Raw genomic sequence first — 25,628 nt, 5'->3', positions numbered from 1 at the left:
ATGCAGCTGGAAAGTAAGGTAATAATATTTAATGAAAAAGGTATGAAAACATGTTAACACTGTTTAAGTTACAAATCAGGCATTTATCAAATGAAAAGACAAAATATAAACCTTGAGATAGATTACTGGATAGGTAAAATGTGAAGTTGTTTCAAGCTCAATCCTCACTCTCCGTCAAGTGGGTAGTTATACATTCTTACGGATTTCTTTCCATCGCTCCCTATGCTCACTTCCTCTGTGGAAACTATAATCCTCCAGCAGCAAAGGTTCAGCAGACACTCCGATGATGCAAGTTGTCCTTGAACACTCGTCATACGGTAACATAGCCTCCAGTAGAGCTGTTCGTTTGATAATATTAGTGATCCAGTTCAGCAGCTCAGTGTATTATATAATCTCCACATTCCAACTTTGGGTGAGTTTATTTGGATCAATAGTGTTGAGAATCACTTGGTTTTTGTCATAATGATTGCCCCCTGCAAAAGAGAAGAAGAGATGTTTTTACATTAATATTTCTGATAATATACTGTGTGGTCAATTTCTATTTTCAAGTATGTTAGTACATCTGGGATGAGTTTATATTGAATATTATTAACATTCAATTTATTAGAAATATACTAGGCAATCATATAATCACCTGGATAATGAGGCATTTAAAAACATCCAGTTCATCGTTGAAGGTTGCATGTGTTGTCATAGGGTGTGAATATATGGTAATGTTAAAACAATTTATTCATATATACAAGATTTTTTCTGTACTCAATAAATGTAATTAAATGAAAATCTGCATCTTGTTGCATTGAATGACCGTTTGTACACTAACATTATGTAGTCCACAAGGTGTCACTAATTGACAGTTATGTACAAATCCTCCTGGATATGAAAACCCAGTTGTCAGTTCAAGTGTAGCTGTTGTGCACAGGAAATAAGGCACATGCATACAGAAAAGAATTTGCATATTAAGTAACTAATAGTTACTAGTAGTGTGAAGTTGAGGAAAATCCACTTTTAAATCAAACAGAATGTTATATTTGAAAATACTTTTACAATTTGCTGTAATGTTCTCGTGCCTTCTGGTGAGTAGGGCTTAACACAGTTGGTAAGACTTCACCATAAAACCAGAACATGAAATGTCTGGAAGGCTGACAGACACTGGAGTATTATTAGTTAGCCTTAAAATACTTTCACTGTGATTGTTAAAGCTTTCTGGCATCTGGATCCTCTGTGGAAAACTCATTACAGCTGGGGTTTTTGTTCAAGAGCTACGCTTTGAAGGTCTCCTATTATAAACTATTATATAACTTAAAACATTCCAGAGAAACTGTTTTCTTTAAAGAAACTCATGAATGACGCAGGCTCACCTTTCACCTCCAGGACCAGATCAGAGGTGGGGGTGTAGAAAATAAAGCCCTCTGGCGTGATGCTCCAGAAGTGTTCTTGGTTGTCTTGCTCCGGTGTGACACCTGCACGGCCTCCTGCGATGACCACACTGCCACTGGGACTCAGACAGCACTCCTCCAGCAGCTGAGAACACAGAGAGACGAGTTCGGTGTCGCGTCAGGGACATTTAGAATATCTTTTGGAAGCTGGGTTGGTTAAAGTTACATAATTAAAATGAATTTATAGTTTGATAGTTGTACTTCATGTGGACTTAATAATGTTGTGGAAATACAGGAGACATCAGGCAGAGAAACTACATAACATGTTTATTTAGGCTAAAGTGCAGGCTGAGCTAAACTAAACTGAATGAACGAGCAGAACAAATAAAGCAGACTAAACTAAGGATCCATCAAAAGTGAACTGAAAACCACGACTTAAATACAAACTGAACTAATGAAACAAGGAACATGTCGCGAGACACAAGGGCAGGCAGGTAGCTGATAAGCTGGGGAAGATATAAGGAGAGTGGTAGAGCTAACAAGGCTGAAAGCAGGGCACGTGTGAAGGGAAGAGCACACTGGTGAAAACAAGATAAAACACGAGCAAAGTCCACAGTCTTCTTCATATAAAAACTGTCATTCATTAAACTGTCTTTTAATTACATGTATGTAATTTAAATAGGTCACACTGAGCAAATACAGCAAACTTAACACCTGCATATATTGCTGTTGAGAAAAACATGAATAAGTGAGTCCGTCAAGCAGAGTGAGTTGCATGACAAAAAAGATAATTGCAGTTCTGAATAACATAACTAGTGTTTGTGTTCAATTTAGCGCTTAGTTCCAATTAGAGTCAGTGTAGAAAGCAACAGTTTCGCAAGTTGTCCTTAAATATAATCTGCAACCTCTCTTATCTGTGTTCTTTCCCCTCAGTCCAGTCTGAAACAGGAAGAAAAGCCTGGTGGTGGGACATGGAGCCAGACTGGGACAAAACCATAAGAAATACTGGATCAACGGTTAGTACTATGGGAGGTTTTTAATGTTTTTGTGTTTGAACTTTTGCAATCGAAGATCAACTGACTATATATGTTTAATACTCAGTTCTCATTTCAGTCGAGTTATAGTCTTGCGTTTTGCTCAACGTGCTTTGGACCTGTTCTTGATTTGGACTCTAATGCTAATCTTAATGCTCATTCACTATCCTTTCATACCACAATTCACGAGTCAAACCTTCCCTGAACTGGTTAATAGTACAATAACAGCACTGGTACCTTGCAGCGGATATGCCCGTTATGGTAGTACCAGATCTGCTCGAAACCATCCATCTCTTCCGTTTCTTGAATCCGCAGCAGTTTGATATCATCCAAATCTCCGGTCAGTGACATCACGAGCCCCGACTGTCTATTCCTTAAACGGAAGTGCACTTGCCTCTGTTCCCAAAACACACGACCAAACACACAATCAATACTTCTACTCAGCAGATAACAGGACGTTTTGTTTAAAGAATATGTTAACATGTACAATAATTAAAAATCCTTTTCTCAAAATTAAAACCAAGCTTTACAGGCAGCAATATTCACTCTGTACAAATAAAACGTTTATAAAAGTTTCATTTCAGATTTCAAGTTAAGTAATGTAAATGTTCAAATTTAACTCATCAAAGCTTGGTGATAATTCTCTACAATTAAAAAATATATAATTTAGGCCTCAATAATTAACACTATCAGATAATGCAAAGGACTTAATGATGATAATGGCAAAATGTTCTATATTGTAGGCTGTTGAGTCATCATGTATCCATCAAATGAGCAGTTTGAAATGAATGAAAGGGTAATTAAGGGCGTTTGATTTTGTTGTTTTCAGTTGAGTCACCCTGAGTTAGTTTTTAATTGTTGGAACTGACAGTGGTTAAAAAATTGATAAGATGTATAGGTGCATTTAGAGGTGTAAAAATAAAACCTCAAGTGCACTTCCACCTTTGTTGGAGTGCTGATTTTTAAATGCAGGAAACACTGTGGTGCATCAAACCTGTAGAAGAGGGCGGAGGGATCCAATTTTCTTCCAGTTGCTTATCTCACGCCAGTCGAGCACCTCACCAGGTTTCAGCATCATCTGAGCACCCCGATAGTTGATTCCCTCATATAATATCCATCTGGTAAAAAAAACAACACACAAATTCCCACTTTTCAACAGCTGCAACCAAAGCAACTCCACTTTCTCATCAGTTTCTCTCTTTTAGCACTTTGACTGGTCTTAGCGAGGTGCTGAAGGTTAAACTGTGTTTACAAAGTGTTTATATTAATATGTATATGTATATGTATATTTAAATTTATATTTATATTTACATTTGGGCTGTTCATGTTTTATTTTGTGATTTGTCAGTCTGCATGGACATGTAGTTGAAAGTTTAGACTAGAGGTGAAGGGAGATTTCAACCTCAAAAGAGCATCCTGGTTAAGTAAAGGCCAAATGCAAAAATATACAATGTGCAATTGTACACAGTCACGAAAGTGACATCCATAATTAGAAATCAGCAGCCCATGCAAATACCTGCACCTGTCAGGTTTGCCTACCACAAATACATTTCCAGCCTCTGAGAAACAGAGTTTACCGTATTTACAAATATCAGTTTTCCTTTTGTGATGCTATAAACACAACCCAAGTAGTGTTTCTTACTGGCAGGAGCACAGTTTCCTTTTGAAATGTAGTCTGAAATGTCTTGGATTTCACACAGCACCTCGCCAAAGATGATGTACCGAGGCACACAGCAATCCAATTTTCACAGTGATGCTGAACTTTGCTTTAAACTCTGGTCTCAATGGCTCTGTTGTTTGGCTGGTAGCCTGCCTCCTCTGCAGCAGGAATGTGCCACTCCAGAGGCAGCTCTGGCACACTTTGAGCCTTTTGTTTCATCAGCATGGGCTCACACCTACAGTCTGAATCTTACACATCAGCAGCAGGTTTCCATCATCACTCTATCTGTCAGTATTGTCATACCGCAAGATAAGATGTGCTGACCCTGCATTCTCCATCTGATAAATCGTAATGTGTGAAGCAACCATGCAGGTCCAAACTGCTTCACCTAAAAAACGCTCTAGTGAGCCATCTTCACATGTGTGTCACAGTATGTTTGTCCAAATGTAAAGATGACCATCACCAAATATAATATAATATCTCTAAATCTGTCATCTTTCAATTTAAGTACCTTGCTTTGTCTGTTGAGATTCAACACGTATAGTAAGTCTATGAGTCATTGTTACAGTAGTGGCATGGGTGTGGTTTGCCAGATGCGAATGACTTTGTAACTGATGTCAGAAAGCTTGAGAAAACTATTTGAAACCACATTTTGGCAGTTGATACATTTCAAACCCAAAAGAGATTAAAAAAGATCAGCAGGGATTCAGACATGGAGCTGCTGAAAACCAGGCTTTGAACATGTCTGTGAAAAATAAAGGATGTTTTTCTGTTTCATGTGTTCTTTAACAGAAAAGAAATGGCTTTGACAGCACTGTGGGTTTAGTCCACAGCAGAGACAGACACACATACTTACAAACAGGCAGTTATTCATGAACCTGTCAAACTCACACTAAGAAGAGAAGTTGGGGACGGCTGAGCAACTGCTTTACATTCCAGCATAGTCATTGTGTACTCACATGCCTCCTTCCACGAGCACAGACTGGACTCTGCCACAGCCTCCAGCCAGCTGAAGGTTGACTGATCCGTCTCTCAGAACCACCCTCTTCCCCCGCAGGCCACAGCGCTCAAAAAGAGTGATGGATGGCAGTGAAAACTCCTGCCGAGGAAAAGAGAAAGAGGGAGAAAATGCATTAAGGAATGGAGTGGGGGGAGTATTATAGGTCATGTTGGTTGAAATTAAGGTTATAGTGAGGTTACCGTGGAAATGGGCACACTCACACCTTAGTGCTTGCTGGCATTTAGCCACTTAGTCACTAGAGACTTAATACAGATACACTTAATTTCCCTTCAGCTGAGTTGTCATGTAGAGGACAATGACAGGTAACACATGTTTTCAGAGAAGGTTACACAGGTTTTCTGAGTGCTGCTTGTCAGTATGATACCGAATATATTTTGACATAATTTTTTTTAATTCATCTTTTTCATTTCCTTATAATGTACATAAATCACTATATATATCTTTATGTTTTTTCCCCCCTACCTGTGTGCCTGAAGATAATAAGTATATGGTTGGATAAGTTGAATTTTTCAGTGTTCTGCCCGCAAGTTACTAGTTCTTTGTAGAAACTTATATGACTTACGAGTACTTTAAAAAAGAAATTCCTGCCATAAAATATAATCCGTTAACAATGTATGGCACAACTGAGACCCTTGACCTGCCTTATAAATTTTTAACGAGCTGGGGGGAGTGCAACAAGCTGGAAACATGACATTGAAATCCATATAAAGTAACACAATGTGTTAGCAAGCCGTTGCCTATTTACACATCCACCAGACACAAAGCAACATTAGCATTCATCTGGAGTATGTAAGTTTAATATTTAGAAATATTGTTGCGACTACCAGATGCTAAATGCTTCATCATATTCACCATGTAATTGCCAACTGTTTAGTATTTGTTGCTGGGCAGGTAGTGTACAGTGGGTTTATCTGAACTTCCCACTGAAAACAGCTGCCTACTGATGTGCAGTACAAGTAAACAAAAAATTAAAGCTGCAGATTGTAAAAACCAAAACAATGAGCTCAAAGATGCTAAATCTTTGTGGGATCATCACTACCTGCATACCTCTGTCACATTACACATAGTCATTTGATCAAATGATATTAATATTAGAATAGCTTTATATGGCGTCTCTTCACACTCAAAGTCTGGCTGTCCAACAATGTAATAAATACTGGAATAAATTGTTTTAGTTTGATTCAATGTGCAATTTAATCCTAAAGAAATAGTCTGTCACCACCAAAAAATGGTAGGTGTTTAAGAATTAAAAACATTAAACATAGCAAAGAACTTACAAAGCCAGCAGGCTGTAATGACAGGATGGAAGAGCTTTCACTGACACAGCCCATTGCTCTCAGGTCCGGGTAGTTTCCCATTTCTAACACATACATTGTGCTGGTGAAGTCTTGGCCCTCAAATGCCAGCCAGCTGAAAGAAATTTACAATGCACAACACAGACAAGAGGAGCACAAAATGAGATTAAATGAAAACTGACTGACGTAGAAAGATACTATTTGCAATACAAAAATATCTAATTTTAATATTTGCATTAAATGACATGCTGGCACTGCAGTGAGTCGTAACATTTATGATATGCTAGATTATTCACGCTTGAGAGTGAACAGCATACCTACGCACAGGGCTGAAACCATAAATTACATACGGATACTGCATTATAAAGCAAGGAAGATGTACAGTATATGACAAGCTGCTGCCATATAAAACATTTTAGTAAGTGGAGCAGTGACAGCCTGTAGAAGATACTGAGTCCCAAATATACTTTTGTATCATATCACCTTTGGGAAATCCAAAAGGGCATATTCCTAAAGTCTGTTTTTAAGGGTGGGACAAATTGTTTCAAATACAATGATACTAATACCTTACAACAACAACCCCAGTGTGATATTTTGCCCATAGAGTGCAGCATTACTCACCTGCCCGCCAGAACCTTGCAGGAGGCCACGGAGAAACCTTCCTGCAGGGAGGTTACACTGTCCTCCAGAGCGAGGACAGAGCCTTGAAAACCTGGTTCAGAGAAGAGTCGCACCTGGGGACACACACAGCCAAACAATAATAATCCACTCTGAGCCCCTCACACACTTCATCAGATAAAATAGACAATCTCTCAGCAAGATAAGATGTGTCTTGTCATGCTTTGCAATCACCTACCTTGAACTTGGCTGTGTTGTCAAAATCATCCTGGAATGAAACAACAACTTAATGAGACCCTAAAACATACTGTAAACCACAACAGGAAGTATTACAGATTTTGCACTTCTGTGCCATTTCTTGTCATTTCTGTGTCACAAAAACCACAGCAGTGGTTACTAGTGTGCTCATATTTCTCAAAGACATATTAAAATGGTTAGGAAAGATAAATACAAATATATTATTATTTTTCTTTCTTTATAATTTAAACAAAGTTGGAGGCAGAAGCTTGTTTATGATGTTTTCAGTGCAGTAGCAACACTACAGCAGACCTCGCATGGAATCTGTGCCCATTTGTCATCTTCTGAATCCAAAGCAGCTTCATGATGACTCACCTTAGTGATCTAACATGTTTTCACATTCAATCTTATGATGAGTATTTTCCTCTTACAAAGCACAGATAAATTTACTCTCACTTTGCCTGTGTCACATGCTTCTGGAAATAATATATAAAGGTTCGTCCGTACCTATGGAGATTATTGCTCTCCTTCTTAAATTTTGATTTAGTCACAAGTATGAGTGTAGTGACTGATCACATGCAATGAAAACCCTTGGGAACTATAAGGGGAAGTGAAAACACAGCAATCAAGCAAAACTGCACAATTATTAATGATAGAAACCAGAATTGCATTTGATGTGATTGTCTGCAATTAATTGTGCTGCTCAACTGAGCACACAGCTGTTGCTATAATTAGAAAATGTCACTGTTACATGATCTGTCTGTTTAATGAGTGGGCAATTTTTTGTTAAACCCAAGTAAAACAGCTAGATTTAATATCTTTGTCTGAGTCACTGCTCTTACCACCACAACAGGCATCACTGAGGCAATTCTAGGCTGTAGCGCCCCCCAGTCCTCCGGGCTACCATACAGACCTTTTTCCAGGATATAGCATTCCCCACAAAAGCCAGGCTCCTCAAACACAACCCAGCTGAGAGAGAAAACAGAGGAGGAGGAACATAAGTTAATTTCAGAACTGACACTGACATTAAAGCATGTTTTTTCTCTTTCCTTTTCATGTTAATTAATGGATGAACATGTGACGCACCCATACTAACAAAAGCACGACATTTAACAGTGCGACACACACAGTCAAAGTGTTGCTCATTTACCATGCATGTCAACAATTCTTGGTCACAGTCCAATTTGATAATAACCTCCCACATGATAGTATCTCGACAGTCGGGTGCTATACTCCCTTGGCAAATGTGGCATGTCTAGGGTAGCAGTGTGTGTTATTGTAGACGGCTCAGTTATTTCTGCTCTTAATACAAACGGGGGCTGTATTTACATTTGCAGTGCCCGTGTGTGCCCTAATGTGCAAGACAAAAAACAAGTCTCTCGCAGTAATGCTAAGCCAACACACTGAGCCAATCAGAGGTTCGGAGGAATGGCAGCATGACATGGGCAAGGCTGTGCAATCTAATAACAGGCTAGCAGCACAGCAAGAATAACCCTCCGATTCCGCGAGAGTCCCGCCTCCCAAAAAGCAGGACGAAATGTTCCACTCTACATTATTCACCATTTTGTTTGTTTCTCCCTTGAGGGCGCAGTAATCAGCATTACATGTTCTCCATCTCATTACTCTGATTTGCTTGTGGTTTTGTTTACAGCTGCATTTTTTTTCAGCTGATCATAGCACAAAGAAAGTCTAACAAAAATAGAAACAGCTCGGGAGCACAGCCACATTTCAAGTAACCCACTGGCATTTTACTTGGATATTCAACCATTCCAGTAGTAGGCAATACTACAGAAGATTAAATAAAGCCCTTAATAGGAGTGTACTCCTTGTTAACGATTTTTTACCATCAAGGAACGCCTCTTCCACACCCTGCATTTATTGCATATTTATTTCAATTGCAAAAGGGTGTGATGACAAGACCAGCTTACTTTCTCAGGAGGTGAGGTGTGGCAGACTAAACATCAGTGAACAAGGTAATCTGTCTTGACCTGTTGGCATGGGTGGGGCAGCCTTGCTGCTAGGCACCTGAGCTGCAAAGTATGGCGATAAATCTTAAAAAAAATATCAAAGGGACTGAACCGTAGGCTTGATGATTATTGGGTTTAAACACAGGAATGCAACTTAAAGCACCCACTGTGTGTTTTCATTTGTCAGTAGCAGCTGTAAAGGAAAGCAGAGGAATTGCAATAGCAAATTCCTTTGGCAAAAGACGTAATAATACTGTGAACTCATATAACCTTTTATTTCCCATTACTGCTCTTGCAGCAGCAAAGGTTACATAGATTAAAGTAAGAGTCTTGTAACTTACACACCACTGATGACGTCAATAGATTGTGTCTTCATGCCATAACCTGTGTCATCCATGTTGATAAGAGGCACCCTCACATCAATGTTAACTCCCAGCTCACCGAAATCTCTGTCACTGAACATTTTGAGATGTGGAGACATGAAATCCTGCAGCAGAAATGAAACCATTAGTTAGAAATCTGATGAGTATTACCCCAAGCTACATCATGAATAAACATACCAATAAGTGAGTAGGGCCCCATGAAATCTGTTTAAATTTTTCCCCAATCCTGTTTTATTTTCCCCCAAATTCTGTGTTCCTGTTTTAATGTTCCTGCATTCTGTGTTTTACGATTTAAGCACATTTTGTCCTCAGAAACAGTGTTTAATCACGTGTGGAAGAATACAATTTCAACAATCCAATGAGACACGATCAAAATGTATTCAAATGTAATCATACATTAAATGAAATTAATATCAGTGAATTTGAAATGTTTAATACACAGTACACTCATGAGCATGAAGAGGTGAAACAGATAAGCACTATGGCTTGAAGTAATCCTTCATATTTAAGTGAGTGATAGTACTGTGCCCCATTAAAAAAGAAATCCCAAAACAGAGCAAAACAAAGTTTATAGTTTGGATATTGCTCTGCTCTAAATTTAGGTTTTATTGTCAAATTCCTTTTTTTTTGGATGACTTCGCCATCTCAGAGCGCCTCTTTTGACATGACTGTGTGTGTGTGTGTGTGTGTGTGTGTGTGTGTGTGTGTGTGTGTGTGTGTGTGTGGAGGAGGATCTGAACCCCACACACAGTGAACCACAGACACAAACAGCAGATGACAGAAGCTGCAGCAACAAGCCCAACATGACACCAAAAATGCAGTAGAGACTCAGCATTAAATGATTAGGTGCTGCAGGGAAAACTTTTATAATCTGCATCCACATTTTAGAATAAACCTTGTTTTACAGTTGATTCCATTTTTATTAACACATTCTGTGATTCTGTCCATGTTTTCCACATTGTGGAAATCATAAGGCCTTATGTAAGCTTTTAGGGAAAAAAGACAATTGTGCTTTTATTCTAGGGATTGGCAAGTAAATCAGTTTACCCAATGTATTAAGTTAATATTGATTTGTTTATGAAATTGCGCATTCAGGTCAGTAATCCAACATTAATTAACAGGTTTATGCCCTTGCCATAGCTTCATTAAACTAAACTTTATTCTTTGCATTTTTTTTATTTATTTACTTGGTTGTTATGAATCCATTCTCCAATAAAGACTTTTCTGCCTATAGTTTTCTCTGTCATTTAATAGATGATTTGGGTATATTTATATATATGGTGCAGTACTCACAGACAGTATTGGTCGCAGTGACAGAAGCTGCCCCGAGCCTCCCCAGTCATTGCAGTCCAGGTACTCTCCTTCCTCTAGGATGTACTGCTGGCCCTCAAATCCTGGCTGGCTGTAGCCCACCCAGCTGGATGGAAAGAAGATGTTGCAGAATAGTTGCTTGTTAGTGCTGCATTTGTAAATTAGGACTGCATTACGTAACCTCAAAATCATCATCTGGCAGCAGTTCCAGTTAGTCCTAGATAAACTTTGCTCCAAGCCAAGATTTCCACCTAAATCAATCCTGTACAAGCAAAGAGAATTAAACATGGTGCAACAGATGAATGAAAACTCACAGTCCTCCGATGACCTTTAAGGAACCCACAGACGTCAGCTCCTTTGAGTCAAGGTTTGCTTCTTCTGCTTCAAAGTCTCCTTCACTGTCACAAAAGCTGAAAACCTCACTGTCGATTTCCAAACAGGTGCCCTCAAAGTCGGCCTTCTCATACATCACAACCTGTAGCACAGAAAGAAAGAGGCTAACATGAAACATGACTCATCATTCACATAGGTTTAGTAGATAAGCAGGTATTTACGTTGTGTTTTGGATTTTTTTTGTTGTCTTTGTTTATTCTCTATTTTTGTAATCTAAATTAATTTAATTAAAGGACCAGCATGTAGGATTTCATGGCATCTAGTGGTGAGGTTGTAGATTGAAATCAACTGAATACCTCTACCTGCCCCCTCCCATCGCGAAAATCACAAAAACCGGAAAGGGCAATCTTTAGAGCCAGTGTTTGTTTGTGTTCTGGGCTACTGTATAAACATGGCAGTGCAACATAGCTGGCTCCGTATAAAAGGAGGACTTTATATTCATAGAAAACAGCTGTTATCACATTGGGTAATATTTTATTTCTTGATGAAAATGTTTTTCTGTACTAAAGAAATATTCTCCTTGACCTTCAAAGAAACATCACTTGAGACTTTTGATGAACACTTGTGACTCAGGGGTTTTCATCTTGTATGATGATATTGTTATTGGATAATCTTTCACATACAATATGATGTACTTGAAAATGTCTGCTCCAAAACACAGTGATACAATGGAAATTTCTTGAGATCTCATTCATTTTTAGTTTGAAGTAAGATTAACACACCACTGACCAGAGAAACTGATTCAAGAATGCAACGCACAATGCCGGCAGACCTTTTATAAAACATGTTTTCCCTTAATCATTTTACATTACATTGATTTATATTAACAGTTCATATCTTGATACTATATAAATTAAGTGAAATACTTGAACAAAACTGTGACATACCTTGACTTCATTGGGATTCTCCACTTTGTAACCACCCTGGAACAGAGGCAACATTAGCATCAGCAATCGAAAGAAAAAGCAATTACTTATTTCTTTTTTTCTCAGAAAGGGAGAAAAGGCAATTAATACATGCTGACCTGAACGTCTGTCCCTGTGGGTAACTAATTAGCTACTGCTAATGTTCACACTGACTGTCTTAACAGTGTGCAAGACAGACTCAGAGGGTATTTACATTAAGAAACATTTACATCACGAAGTCACAGCAGTGACTCATTCTTAAACATATCATTTATGAGGAAAAGACTGTGCATGAAAGCTATTTGTATTCATTCCTTAGCAGGCACAAATGTATTGATAGAATATGAAAAAGGAGGAATTGTGTGAGCATAAAGTGGCTCTGAGGCTGTAAAGTTAAAAACTAACTTTTATCATGCTAGCAAGCTCACAATTACAATGTTAACAAGATGATGATGTTTCAATTTCTATTTAAAACAAATGTGCAATCCTTTGAAGTCTGGATTATGATGTTGCAGAGAAATGCTACAAACCATTTTAAGTGGTCTGAGAGATCCTATGAATGGTGATGGGAAGCCCCAGGTCTCAGGATAAGGGTACTCTCCTATGTCCAGCACAGCAAGCATGCCCTCGAACCCCGGATCACTGAACACCAGCCACCTGAAGGAAGGAAAAACACCCACGTACCATTTTAATTAAGCATTAAACCAAAAGGTCCCTCCACATTATGCCTCTTGGTGGTTTTAAAAGCACATGTGTCATGACCTTATATGTTGTGTTGCTTTTATACAACAGTGATAAGATAAAGAAGTATACACTGCTTGTTTTTCCCACATGGCGATCACTATTGTTTAATTAACTACACAGACAAACATGACTGATGCTTTCCGCTCAGTACATAATGCATTATTAAATCACTTTAATTGGGTGTTTTTTATTTACCTCAGATATGAGTCATGCAGCTAGGGCTGAGAACAAGAGCTATTCATTGTATAATAACATATCTTGGGAATGTCATGCTTCAGTTCAAAGCATTTTTCTCCACAATTCATTTTCAACATGGGCAGCCTCTGCTGGAACTGTGACCCTACCTCTGGCATTTTGAGCCATTATGCAAAGCAAGACAATGACTTATACTGATTTTGCAGAAAATGATAAACCCAGCTCATTCAGTCAGTGGTGAGGAAGTGATACTGACCTTGGAGTGCTGAAAGATATACAATCTAAGAAGCCAATGAGTCACTTTGCATAGTGCACTGAACTGGGTTAAGTGCACGTTACAGTAAATTTGTTAAACAGAAAACTACATCTGCTCAACAGTTGTCCGCTTGTTGCAACAACAAAAAAATGTAGGAGGAGCTACTAAGGCAGAATCATATTGGAACTGAGCATATGGCATCTGATTTACAAAAGGTTTCTTCCAAAGATGCAAAGGTTAACCTACAAAAGTAGCTGTGGGGAAAAGGCTTACTGTCATTAACTTCCTTCAGAGGTAGGGCACACAATGTCCTGAATGCCAACACCTCTCACGTGGAAAAAACATTCTCCCTTTTGCCAAATTCTCTCCACACCTTTGTCTGTTTCTCACTCTCCATGTAGTCTCCACCTCTTCACTCTGCTTTCCAAATGCCCCCCGCCCATCTGTCTCTTTTCTAACATGCAACAGCATGACAGAGATTCCTGAGCAGGCGAATGAGTGAGAGTCAAACCAAAGACAAAGATAAACACTGAGGAGCATATTAATGATTATAGTCTCTCAGCTATTTGTCAAAGCCAAACACTCAGAGCATCCCATTAAGAAGACAGCTCTACCTTGAGCACAGCGTGCAAGATGTCCAAACTCTACTCCTCTGGTGGGTCTGCAAGCCACTGGCAATTTAAAAATCAGAGAACTGGGATTGTCTCATAATCTGCACTTTACGCTTTACTGCAGCAAAGCAAAGAAAGCTTCTACTTTCTAAAGCACCTGTGGCTTAGATGTATTGTATTTCAAATCAAATCTAATCTCCAGGTAACTACCACTCTGATCAATCACAGTAAGAAGACCATGTGTGTAGTTAATCATTCGATTTTGTCAGCGTGTTCGTTATTGTCATGCAAGCTTCACCAGAGGTCCATCACAGGGATATGAATGATTGGATTTGCTGAAACAGCTATACTTACACCCCCGAGTGCACTTGGATGGAAGCAGTGTTCAGAGGGATGCCAAATGAACCCGTCTCTATTGCATCGTCATGGTACGGTGTTACTCTGCCGTGTCCCTCTGGTTCAGTAAACAGATCAATATGGGGGATGTTGTAATCCTACAGAGAAAGGGAAACAAACACAGCAATCAGTTGAGGCCCATATTGGTCCTTAAATCATTCCTTGCAATGCAGCCCAGCAGGATCTCAACTAAACAGAGTCTATTATACATGTATTCTTTTCTCCCCTGAATGTGCCTGGACTGAATATCAATAAGGCAATATCACATATTAGCTACACTTCAGAAGGCCATGGGAGGTGACGATTATGTAGATATAGAGATATGAAAGGGTAAGGTCAAAGCGTTTATCCGGTGTGCACTCACAGAGACAGCCAGTCGAATAGAGCCAATCACCATTGGCTGGTTGTCTGGGTCTGTCTCCAGCCCAGAGTCTGCCCACTCATTTGCCAATTCTATACCGCCTTCCTCCAAGGCAATGAGGCGTCCCTGGAAGTCAGGCTTCTCATACAACACCCAACTGTAGTGAAAACAAAAACACATTATTATATGTTTTTTAAAAAGACAAAAAAGGACCAGGATAAAAGCATGTAAAAGTATGTCTTAAAGCAATACTTCGACATTAAATACACAATACACTTTATATACTTTAAGCTTAGCATAAAGACTGATAACTGAGGGAAACAGCTAGCCTGGCTCTGTGAAACAGCAACAAAAACTGCCGACTAAGAGAGTCCCCTAATTAGTATATGGTATCTTGTTTGTTTAATCCATCCAGAAAATTGAACTGTAAAAATGCCAATTACTTCCTGAAGTCTCCTCAGGAAGTTTCTGCACTACATTGTGTTACTTTGGATAGAGCCAGACTAGCTGTTTCCCCATTTGTCTTTATAGTACACTGCACTAATGAGCTGCTGTCTGTAGCAATACATGTACCAGAGAGATATGAAAGTAATATTAATCTTCTCTACTAACGCTCAGCAAGAAAGCAAATAGGCATAGTCCCTAAAGTCCAATACTTTCTTTAAATATCAGCCAGTAATGAAAGTGTAGGTCATTCATTCATAATGACATAATTATCAGAACAGACTGTAGAAAGCAAGTGTGTAAAATGTATCAATATGTGAGAAACTTGTTGTTAAAGAAAAAAAGGGTAAGAGCTGGCACATATCTGCACTCATTAGGTCTTATGGCTGATATTTTATTTAATTAGGTCTCCTGATTACTCCAGGCAACACTAATTAGAACTACACTGCAGGCGTGCCCTGGTAGCTAAAAGGTTACCACACATGCCATATAACTGTAACTCCCTGATTCGACTCCAGCTTGGGACCTTGTTAATGGTACCCACCTCTGTCTCTCCTTGTTTCCTGACTGCTTCTCCACCATCAACTCTCCATTAAAGGCTAAACTTGCTCAACAATGTATCCTAAAAACCACACTTGACATTTTCTTTTCATCTTCTACAAGTCATGGTTGAATAACGCTTACCATCCTCTAATGACCTTCACGGATATGAGGGGTGAGAACTGCAGAGATGTAGCATCTGCTACATCCCCGTAAATATCATAAGCTTGGCCACAGAAGTGAGCTTTCTCGAACAACACCATCTGTGCAGAGACAGAGAAGGGCAGTGTCACAAAAAATCAATCCCATTGACTACAAAGAGAAATAATCAATGGCAAAATGCCTTATTCCATCACATTTTATCATGATTCACTGGACCTTATAACATCGAGCTTTCTGTCATTACTCTTGTATGCTACAGTGAAAGCATATGTACGTTTATCTAAAGTGAAGGGTTAGGGTTAGGGTTAGGGTTATTAATGTCAACAGACCATTGAATCTTGTGAATAATGATCTACTGACTGAAACTGGCAACATTGGACTCTGTTGTCAATAATGCTTTCCTTTATTTAGCCAAAATCAATAACTATAAAATATATAATAAAAGCCAAAATCTTCTCATACAATGTGCTTTTTGTTTATTACTGTGGATTCCCAGCACAGCTTTAGCTGGAGGTCGATGGAATTTTAGAAATGTGTAGGCGAAACAGTGAAGTGAAATACTGTATGCTGTGTGCTCAGGGAATATCTCTCTCTCTTGTAGCTGCGACTAAATCGGCAATTAAGCTCCACAACAGTGAAGTACCACAAGTATTGCACTGGGTTGGCAGCACTCAATTCCATGACTATAATCACATCCAGATGAGCACTTGCTTTTTCTTTTTTTTTTTGTTACTATTCTTTGTTTACCCCAAGAACAACATATGAAAAGCAGATGTTGCCAGACAACCATTGTCTTTCCAGATTCCTCTCACCATCTTGTTTCTATTGCATGAGGGCAAAGCTATGCCTACTGTACCTTTCCACGACGCTTGTGAAACCCTCTGGCGGTTCTTATCTGGAATGCAAAAACACAGAATTATTATCATTGCGCCAAGGACGGCAGAGCATAGCAAATATCTATGAAATGCAAGAGAAGTTAATCTGCCTTTGTTTGTGCAGCCGCTCCATGCACAATGATTAATAGGAACACAGAGGGTCCATGGAGACTACTCTGTTTTAAATGCTCTTACTTCACTAATACACTAAGATGCAAACCCAGTTAAAAAGAAACATGTTCCTTTATACAGCATACTTGCACTAAAGGTGATGTTTGGCAGCCACAAATTACAGTGAAAGGAAAATGAAAAACCCTCTTGTTACATCAACGCAGTAAAATGACAAGTCTAATCATTGATTAGTAAATGGACAGAAAACCAATCACATTAATCAATAATGCAAATGATCTTGAGTCACTGTTTTTCTGATCTGTTCAAATGACATCAAAGTGACAAACCACACAATAGATCCAATGCTAGTATCATTAGAGAACCTTTCCTACTAATGATGATACCTGATACCAGAATGCTAATCAGATTAGAAAAACCTTTAAAAGAAGCTGCACCACACATTGGATATAAATAGCTTCCACCTGCCATTGCTGCAAGCAGGTGTGTTTGCCTGAAAGTCTAAGCTTTTCTTAGGAGAGACATCCAGCTTTAAATTGTAATACTTAATTATTAGTTATCCTTTTCTAGTGTACATGCGGCACACTTACATTATCACTAAGTATCCCCGACGGCTGAGACGAAGGCTGTTTAATCTCAGGGAGTATTGGAACTGCGGTTGGAGGAATCCCAGGAAAAGACACAGCATCAGGAAACACCAGTCCTGGTTTTACAAGCAGGTCTGCTTCAACTACAGGGACTGGACTTGTCATTTTTCCAGTAACCTGATGCATAAACAGAAACATGCAAGTGGTGAAAGTTGTTCATTGAGCTCCTTAAAGTGTAGGTTCACAATTTGTGAACAGGTTTTACTTTTTAAAATAATTCCTCTTGTTCATACAGACAATTAGAAGATCCCACCCACATGTGCTTACAATGTAGGTGACGAAATCCACAACACTTAATATATTTAAAAGTTTATCTGAAGATAATATGAGGCTTTAGAATTTTGCACTAAAAATACCATAACTATAAGTGTAAATATTACATTCATATTAAACCTCACATAAACTTTTGAAAACATGTTTGTCCTTGCACCTTTATCTAAAGGCCAGTATAAACAGAAGGAATTATAACAGCAAGAAAATACAGAAAATATATTGTAAGTAGGTTTATAGTGATTTAGAAACATGTTTAAACAGAACACAGCACTGTATGAGTAGTTGACTTGACAATTCAAACAGTGACTGTGGATGTAATTGGTCGATAGCTTTGCCTAACTTCAACTTGTCTTTGCTTGCTGGAGGTATTTTTTTATCCGATAGGTTGATGAATTCATGTTGTAAGTGAACAATTCATTAACATTCATATCACTTTTAGTTGGCAAACATAGCGTACAGAAAAACTGACCTCCGTTTTGACTTGCTCCGGTCCTTGTATATTCTGCACTGGTTTCACTGGTTCTCGGGGGAGGTACTTCTCTAAATAGTCTGGCAGTTTGATGTTGTCGAAGGAGGGAAGTGGAGGACATGAGTCACTGACCACTGCCTCCACAGCCTGGGCTTCCTCTCTTTTGCCTGGGGCAAGATTCTGCTTGGACAGTGTGTTTTTGAGTAAAGCTGTGTCAGTCGGGCTCGGCAGGGGTGGCTGGGATAAAATTGGAGTGCTGGGCAGGGGGGCTTCAGTGGGTGACCCAACCTCAGATTTGGGGCTTTCTGCTCCATTTTTCTTCCCTCTAATGCTAGAGCTGGTGAGACCGCTGAAGACACAGCTCCCCTCTAAGCGAGACTTCACTTTAAAATGTTCATCTTTCTCTTCCTTGACACCCTCCTCATCATTGACGGGGGTCTTATCCTTGAGGCGAGAGTTGGTGTCCAAGCTACTGAGCAATATACTCCTGTCTGCTAAACTAGCCCTGACAGGCCTTACACCAGCTTTCACCTCTGTGTTGTGGAGCTTGTCAAAGAGGTTTGTGGATGTATCTAAGACGAAATTATTCTTCCTCAAGCCAAACTTGAAGTCCTCAGGGTCAAACGACTTCTCAAAGTGGTCTTCCTTGATAGCCGGCATCGCAAAGGGGGGCTGAGGGGGCCGGAGGTGGTTGTGTTTACGAGGCGGTAGAGAGAAGGGAGAGCAAAGCTTCTTGATTTTCTCAACAAAATCATTATCATCTAGCTCACCAGAAGTGTCCAGAAGATTGCTCTCACTCCCAGAGGAACTCAGTTTTGGCTTCAGGACTTTACGTTTCTGTTTTGGAAAGTCCACATCCAGCCAGCTAGAAGGGGCATCTTGCCGCAATGCTGAATCATCTTTGCTTAGTCCTCGTGGCAAATTGAACCTCTTCATGGAATGCTGGATTGAGTCTAGGATCAGCTTATTAGCCTTTGAGGAAGGGAGCTCTTTTAGAATCTGCTTAGGCTTTATATTGGCTGGTTCCTTTTTGACTTTGCCAGGAGAGCTGTGTGTTATTTTTTCTGAGCCCTTGAATGAAGTGATATCATTTATGCTTCCTGTAGTTTTTGTTTCTTCACACTGTGCTTGGCTAAGCCCTGCTTTCATTTTACCTGCTGAGATTTTGACTTTTGAGGCCACTAACTTGTCAACTGATCTTTTATTTCCATCATCCTGGCCTGATACCTCACTGCTCACAGACTTAGACACAGAAATAGGAGTAGGCTCTTTAACAGATGAGCTTTTCTCTGCCATATTGTCAGTCTGTGCAGTAATCAGTACTGGAGTGTCATTAGCAACTTTTAGGGTCGCTTCTTCAACTGCTGTATTTGCCTTTGTAATAGGTTTTGAACTAGAGAACTCAGCATCATTAGCTCCATGTGTATGTGAGTCATCGGCTGAATTCTCTGTTTTTTCCACAGATACAGAATTAGGCTGCGGTTCGGCTGCAATCACCACTGGCCCTGCCTCTGTTCCAGGACTTTCTGTAGATGTTGTTTGCAACTCAGGCCCATTTGTTGCCTTTTCTCCCTTGGATGGCCCTCTCTCACTCTTGGTTCCAGCCTGGGCACAAACAGCAGTGTTTTCTGGGTGTTTAGGCACCGTCTGATTTATGTGTTGTGTTGGAGCGGGGAGGTCCGATGATCCAACTCTACTGTCTGAGGACTGAGAGGCTGGTTCTGGCCGGCTGGCTTCTGATGTTGTTATGCCTCTGACAGGCTGTGCTCCTTCCTTTGTTGCAGCATTGTTTTCCTGATCATCCCTCACAATGCTTCCTTCTGTCCCTGAGATACCTTGTACATTTTGTGAAACCTCGCCTTTTGGTTTTTTTTTATTTAAAGGCAAGAGCTGTTGTTGTTCTTCGTTGCCTTGGTTCTCACTCTGATTTGTTTTTTCCTTCTCTGTTATTTTGGATTTTTCTCTGGCCTCAGTCTGATTTATTAGTTCTGTGTTGTTGTTTTGCTGTTGCTGTGTTTGCCCTGTGTCTTTTTTACTGGGCTGCCCCGCTTTTACTTTACTTTTTGATTCAGATTGCCTTGAGAATTCTTTATCTGTTTTGGGGGCTTCAACATGTGGGTCTTTCTCCACTGAAGGAGTCTTCTCAACAAGTCGTTCAAATGAAGATGAGGGGGAGGAGGATGGTATTTCTCTGCTGTCTTTGGAGGCATTTTTACCCTCTTTAGTGAATGAGAGGCTGTTTCCCCCTGCCTTTTCCTCCTTTTGGGGTAAAATAATAGGAACCTTGTCAATAGGTTTCTTTGTCCCTCTGCTAGAAGGAGCAGTATCAGGTTCATCTTTGTTGACAGATGGTTCAGGTAATCCTTCCTGTCTGTTGGACAGTTTGTCTTTTTTAGATGAAGAATCTAACTGTTTTTTCTGCTTGCCTAATACCTCCAGTTCATTTTTAAATGTTTGCTGTTTGGTATCAGAAACAGGCTGTTTATCTGATGTATTTCCTTCTGCTTTATCGACTGGTAATGATACTTTTTCTGTGAAATCTTTGGAGGCTGAAACAGTCTCCTCTGTATCATCCCCCTGTTGTTTTACAGCAGTGAACTCTTGTGTACTACTAAATTGGTCTGCCTTGTTTTGGCTGTTTGGGCTGAGGGGACTGGCTGGTTCTCTGCTTTTCCTTCTTTTAGAACGGGAGCCTGATCTGCTACGGCGATTGACCGGTAGGCTTACATTGTTAGTCAGCTCTGCAGAATCACCTGTCCCTTTAGCTGGAGCATCTGATTTTGTACCTTGGTCTGTTGTTTTTGAGGTCTCTGTTTGCTTTACTTTGGACTCTGTATGTTGTTCTTTAGGAATGGAAATCTTTACCCCCACAATAGCGGTATCCTGTCTATCTGGTCTTAATGTTATCTCTGACATTGCCATTGTCTCTACCTTCTCTTTAGTATCCCGTTTACCCTGACTGTCCAGTTCTGGTGACTTTGATGCAGCAACTGTCACAGACGAGGAAGACTGTTGAGACATTCCTGTCATGGCTGGCTTTTGAGGTAGTGCTGGTTTCTCAGCTGGTAAAGATGCTTTTAGAAAGTTCCTCGTTCGCTCCTTGATCGTCATTGGTTTCTCCCCGACAGGTGATTCAGACCTGGAGCTAGCAGTGCTGTAACGTTCAGCTGATTTTGACCTCTGATCTGACAACTCAAAGTCTTTTTTCACCCTCTCAGTGGCTTTCCTGACTGGGGAGACATCAGCACTCCTTGGGCTTTGGAAGGTCTGCTTGAGGCCCCCTGCCGCCTGGCGCTCAAAGAGGCTGATCTTATCTCCAATCCTGCCAACAGCAGGTTTAGGCTCCTCGTCAAGTTTTTCAAGATCTTGTAGTCTGTGTGTGGTGGGCAAAAGTACAAATGTAAACATAAATTATGTATTCTGCAAAATATGAAAGTTTAAGCAGCTTTTAATAAATGTATGTGTAATATATTTAGCTGGCAAAAGTTAGTTTTATATTTGGGTGATTTGTTTAATCTAATATGACCTATATTCTCATCAGATCTGTGTTTTACAGTGCCAATCTTGAAGCGTAAGGTTGTACTTTGTCTTCTGACTCACACCATTGATTCACTGTGGATACACACCTGTGAAATTTCACCCATAGCAGTTAATGCACATTGCCTGTTTTTACAGCAATGTCATGTTAGACAAAAGCTTAACAGGTAGGTTCAAATGTTGTCTGACGTTCGAAGTTCATTAATTGTAGCATTTAATATTCATTCCTGAAACATAAGCCATTTTAAAAGCTTTGGTATACGCACTGCAGTTTATGAATATGTCACAAGTCATTGTTTCAATCATTACCACATCTCAAACAGTTGTCTTTCTTTATCATGAGGTGAAAACTTACCTTGCATGAATCTCTGTTTTGGGCTTATCCTTTACTTCATTTTTGGTACTTTTTAATGCTGACTTAAAATCCTGGTCGTCTCCTGCCGGACTTTCTTCAGCATTCAAAGGCACATTCTTTGTAAAAAACTTCACCTCACTCAAAGAAACCTTCATACTCCTGCGTTTGGACTCTGGTGTCTCTGTCTTCCTTTCCACTTTGTAAAAGCTATAATCATCCTCCATGTCTGTACCCCCATCAACCACACATGCCAAAGTGACTGAGTCCTGGAAGTTGTCCGAATGCTTGACCGTGTCAGGGCAGGAAGTCTTACTTTTCCCTCCTGCAGGTGAGGCTTGAAAGGTGGGGTTGTGTTTGGAGGAGGAGTTAACTGATGACTCTCCCATGTGAGTTGGACTTTTGCCCTGAGGATTGTTCATTGAGTCATCTGATGTAGGGAATCCCTCTGGGACAGGGTGTGCATTGGAGGGTATTTCTTCCTGGGGGGTGCTCCCTGCATCTCCCTGAAAGTTCTTCTTGGATTTTTTTCTGGCTGCGTTTTTACGCCCCATGCTGTCTGCCTCTGTTTGTTCTTGATCAGGTTCAGTCTCTAACCGTAAGTCTTTGTGTGATTTCAGTGACACTCCTGCTAGGGCACTGTAATAACCCTGTGTCCCACCAGGGAGCCTCACATTTGGCTTTTTGTTCTCTGTGCTTGTTAAACTTAAGCTATATGATGATTCAAGACTTGTGGATGACTTTGCCTTAGGGGGAATCTGTAAGCTTTTATTGACTTTGGTACGGACCACTTCCTGTCTAGCACAGGTGTCTGTGCCGCTTTGAATCACACTAGTCTCCTCCAGGTACACATGGAGCCTCTTGCCTGCCTGAGCCTGTGCTTGTTTCTGGGCCTGAGGCTTGGTATGAACCTGGTCAGAATCCCATACCACGCCTTGCTCAGAAGAGGAAGACAGATGTGTCAGATGACTGGCATTCTCTGGATTCCCACTCACCAAATTACCGTTGCTACTCTCCTCCCTCTCCTTGCCCTGCCCTGTTCTCCTACTTCTGCACGCCACAAACTCCTCCTCTTTTGGACCTCCTTCTCCTGGCTCACTGCTGCTCACAACGAAGCCGTCCCTGTGGGCAGACTGCGTGGCGTCCTCCTCTTCACAGAAGAAAGTGTCTCTGCGGAGACCCAGAGAATTAGGATTGGAGCGGTGTTCCTTTTCTTCCTCCAACCGTTGTTCCCTTGCCTGCCGTGTCACAGACTGCTCACTCTCCTCTTCTCCCTCTAACTTAACAGCCTGATCACTAGTTGGCAAGGAATTTTCTGTAGGAACCTTTGGACTTTTTCCCTTCCATGGAGAGAACCAGCTCCCGATTCGGCCAAAGACCCCAGTGGTCGGCTGATCCTCTGGGTTCTCAGACTAGAGTAAAGCAGAGGAAAAACTCACTTAAATGTGTGCTTACATGTGCAGCAGCTGTTAACAAACATGCACATAGCAAATGAACATATGCAAACTTATTTACACGTAGAGCAAATACAGCAAACTGTCTATGAACAAAGACAGGGAGTGCAGGTTTATGATCAAAAGTAAATATAAGTAGGGATTGTTTGTCCATAGACCTTTTTTTTAGTATGGCCATGCATCTCTCAGCATAGCAAAGACATGCAGGAGTGCATATAACCTGAAAGCTTACCGTAGTAAATACCATATCATTCAGACTCTTTATGTAGGTTGTGAACATGATTTTGGTTTAGAACATAAACTCCTACAGAGCATAGAACAAAAACAAAATCATTCCAGCAGGATAAACAATAGAAAGTTTGAAAGAGTAGAAAACAGTCATAAAAAAAAAAGATAATCTGCCTTAACAAAGTGATAGATCCATCCATAACTGTAACTAAGAGCAATAAGTTTTGGCAGTAATTTCAAGATCAACTTACCCTTAATTAGACTTAGAAGAAAACTTTTCTCCCTCTCTCCAACAGATACACGTCTACCCGTTTGTACAGTTTATGTTTTGTACTAAGATGCATTTCTAACACACTAAGATGTTGTGTTTAGTCCTCCTTGAGTCCCATAAAGCATCCACAACAACAGCAGTGCTGTAGACTGTGGAATCGGAGCTTTGCGTGCTGTTCAAGTTCTGCCCCTCCAGCAAAGCGCACGCAGCCCGCTGGTAAAATGATGCCTTCAAGTGCTCCTCGTAAACTTTTAACACAAGTGTTACTTTGAAGCCGGTTAGACAACAAGTGACAACCGCAACATATTGTAGTTCTAGCCTAATTATGTTGTTGTCACCTGTGGCATTTCTTAAGCTTTCACTATGACTGGCTGTTTCTGTGAGGTTAATGAGGTAATTATAACTTTGATTTACCTGTTTTCCTGTATTAAACATTTAAAACAGGGTTGTCATTTTTGCCACTAAAACAAGGATATATAATTTAAATGTGTCGATTCATCATCTTTTCTGAACAACAAATGCTTAAAGGAACAAAAGTTCATCTTCGTCAGTCTCCCAATTTCATAGGCCACGGTATGTCATATATGTCTACATTTAATGAATATTTTAATGAGTGTAGCCTAATACAAAGAATACATGAAATTGAATGAATAAATAAATGGGACAATGCAATAATGCTAATTAAAAGAATGCTAAACAATGACTCTCACATACTCATCTGTTGACACATTACAGCTCGGCATTTCAAATATCGGAGTATAACTTAAACGCCAAATGTGAGACATTTGCTACACTTCACCTAAGTGTGTCAAGTTTGATCTTATAGTGTCTATCATTACAGCTGAGAGTAAAGAAGTGGTCCAGAAATTTGGAAGGGTTTTAGGGTTAGGTTGAACCAAATCTCCAAACTGATCCAAAATAGATCTGTTGTGTCTAATATCTATCAAATATGTTGATTAAACAGGTTTGAACATTTAAGTTTGAAATGGGTTTAAGACTAAGAAAAATGAAAATATTTACTCAACCTCCTTGAGTCTTCATAATTCCCAAGTTTATTTTCAGCAATTGAAGGCAGCAAGAGGCCATGTCCAAACAAAGTTATCCAGGGGAAATGACGCATCACTGTGTGGGTTTCTGAGCCTGTTGAATTCAATTTTTGGTTTTCCAAACTGCGTGCCCTTGTTTCATTTGGCGGGCGGCTCAAGTCAGTCTTTCCATGATGCGTGGTTGAGGAAATTAACCCTTTAACAGCTTTTGTCTATACTTGTCTGAATTTTAAACAAAAGATCAAATAGCCCTGAGGAACAGAGTCATGTCGATACATGCCATTTTAATATAGCTACTCTTTTTTGACTTTTTTAATTTGACACAATCCACCCTGCCTGAAAGTGTGGGAGTGGCCCTGTTAATTATTGTTTAAAAAAATATACTATAGGTCGTGGTCATTTTTTCAGACATTTAACAGCCCTGTTAATTACAGTTTA

The 25,628-nt window shown here is 39.9% G+C and overlaps 1 protein-coding gene across 1 annotated transcript; it reads right to left on the bottom strand.

The window, feature by feature from the left end:
* Positions 1-176: 176 nt before the first annotated feature.
* LOC133997372 (beta/gamma crystallin domain-containing protein 1-like) lies at positions 177-23,892 on the bottom strand. Its single transcript, XM_062436948.1, has 22 exons — positions 23,878-23,892; positions 22,195-23,603; positions 18,303-21,675; positions 17,504-17,677; positions 16,766-16,804; positions 15,892-16,010; positions 14,767-14,920; positions 14,361-14,500; positions 12,731-12,857; positions 12,183-12,218; positions 11,217-11,377; positions 10,885-11,008; positions 9,550-9,695; positions 8,084-8,210; positions 7,243-7,272; positions 7,008-7,120; positions 6,369-6,501; positions 5,030-5,169; positions 3,405-3,528; positions 2,648-2,806; positions 1,359-1,521; positions 177-473 (listed from the first exon to the last, which is right to left on the bottom strand). The coding sequence occupies exons 1-22, from the start codon at positions 23,890-23,892 to the stop codon at positions 385-387; spliced, it is 7,095 nt and encodes a 2,364-aa protein (XP_062292932.1). The 3' UTR covers positions 177-384.
* Positions 23,893-25,628: the final 1,736 nt, after the last annotated feature.

Source organism: Scomber scombrus, chromosome 17 (assembly GCF_963691925.1).
Source record: "Scomber scombrus chromosome 17, fScoSco1.1, whole genome shotgun sequence".
Classification (NCBI taxonomy): Eukaryota; Metazoa; Chordata; class Actinopteri; order Scombriformes; family Scombridae; genus Scomber; species Scomber scombrus.
The sequence above is the reverse complement of the archived record's forward strand: the minus strand, read 5'-3'. Positions and strand labels throughout refer to the sequence as shown.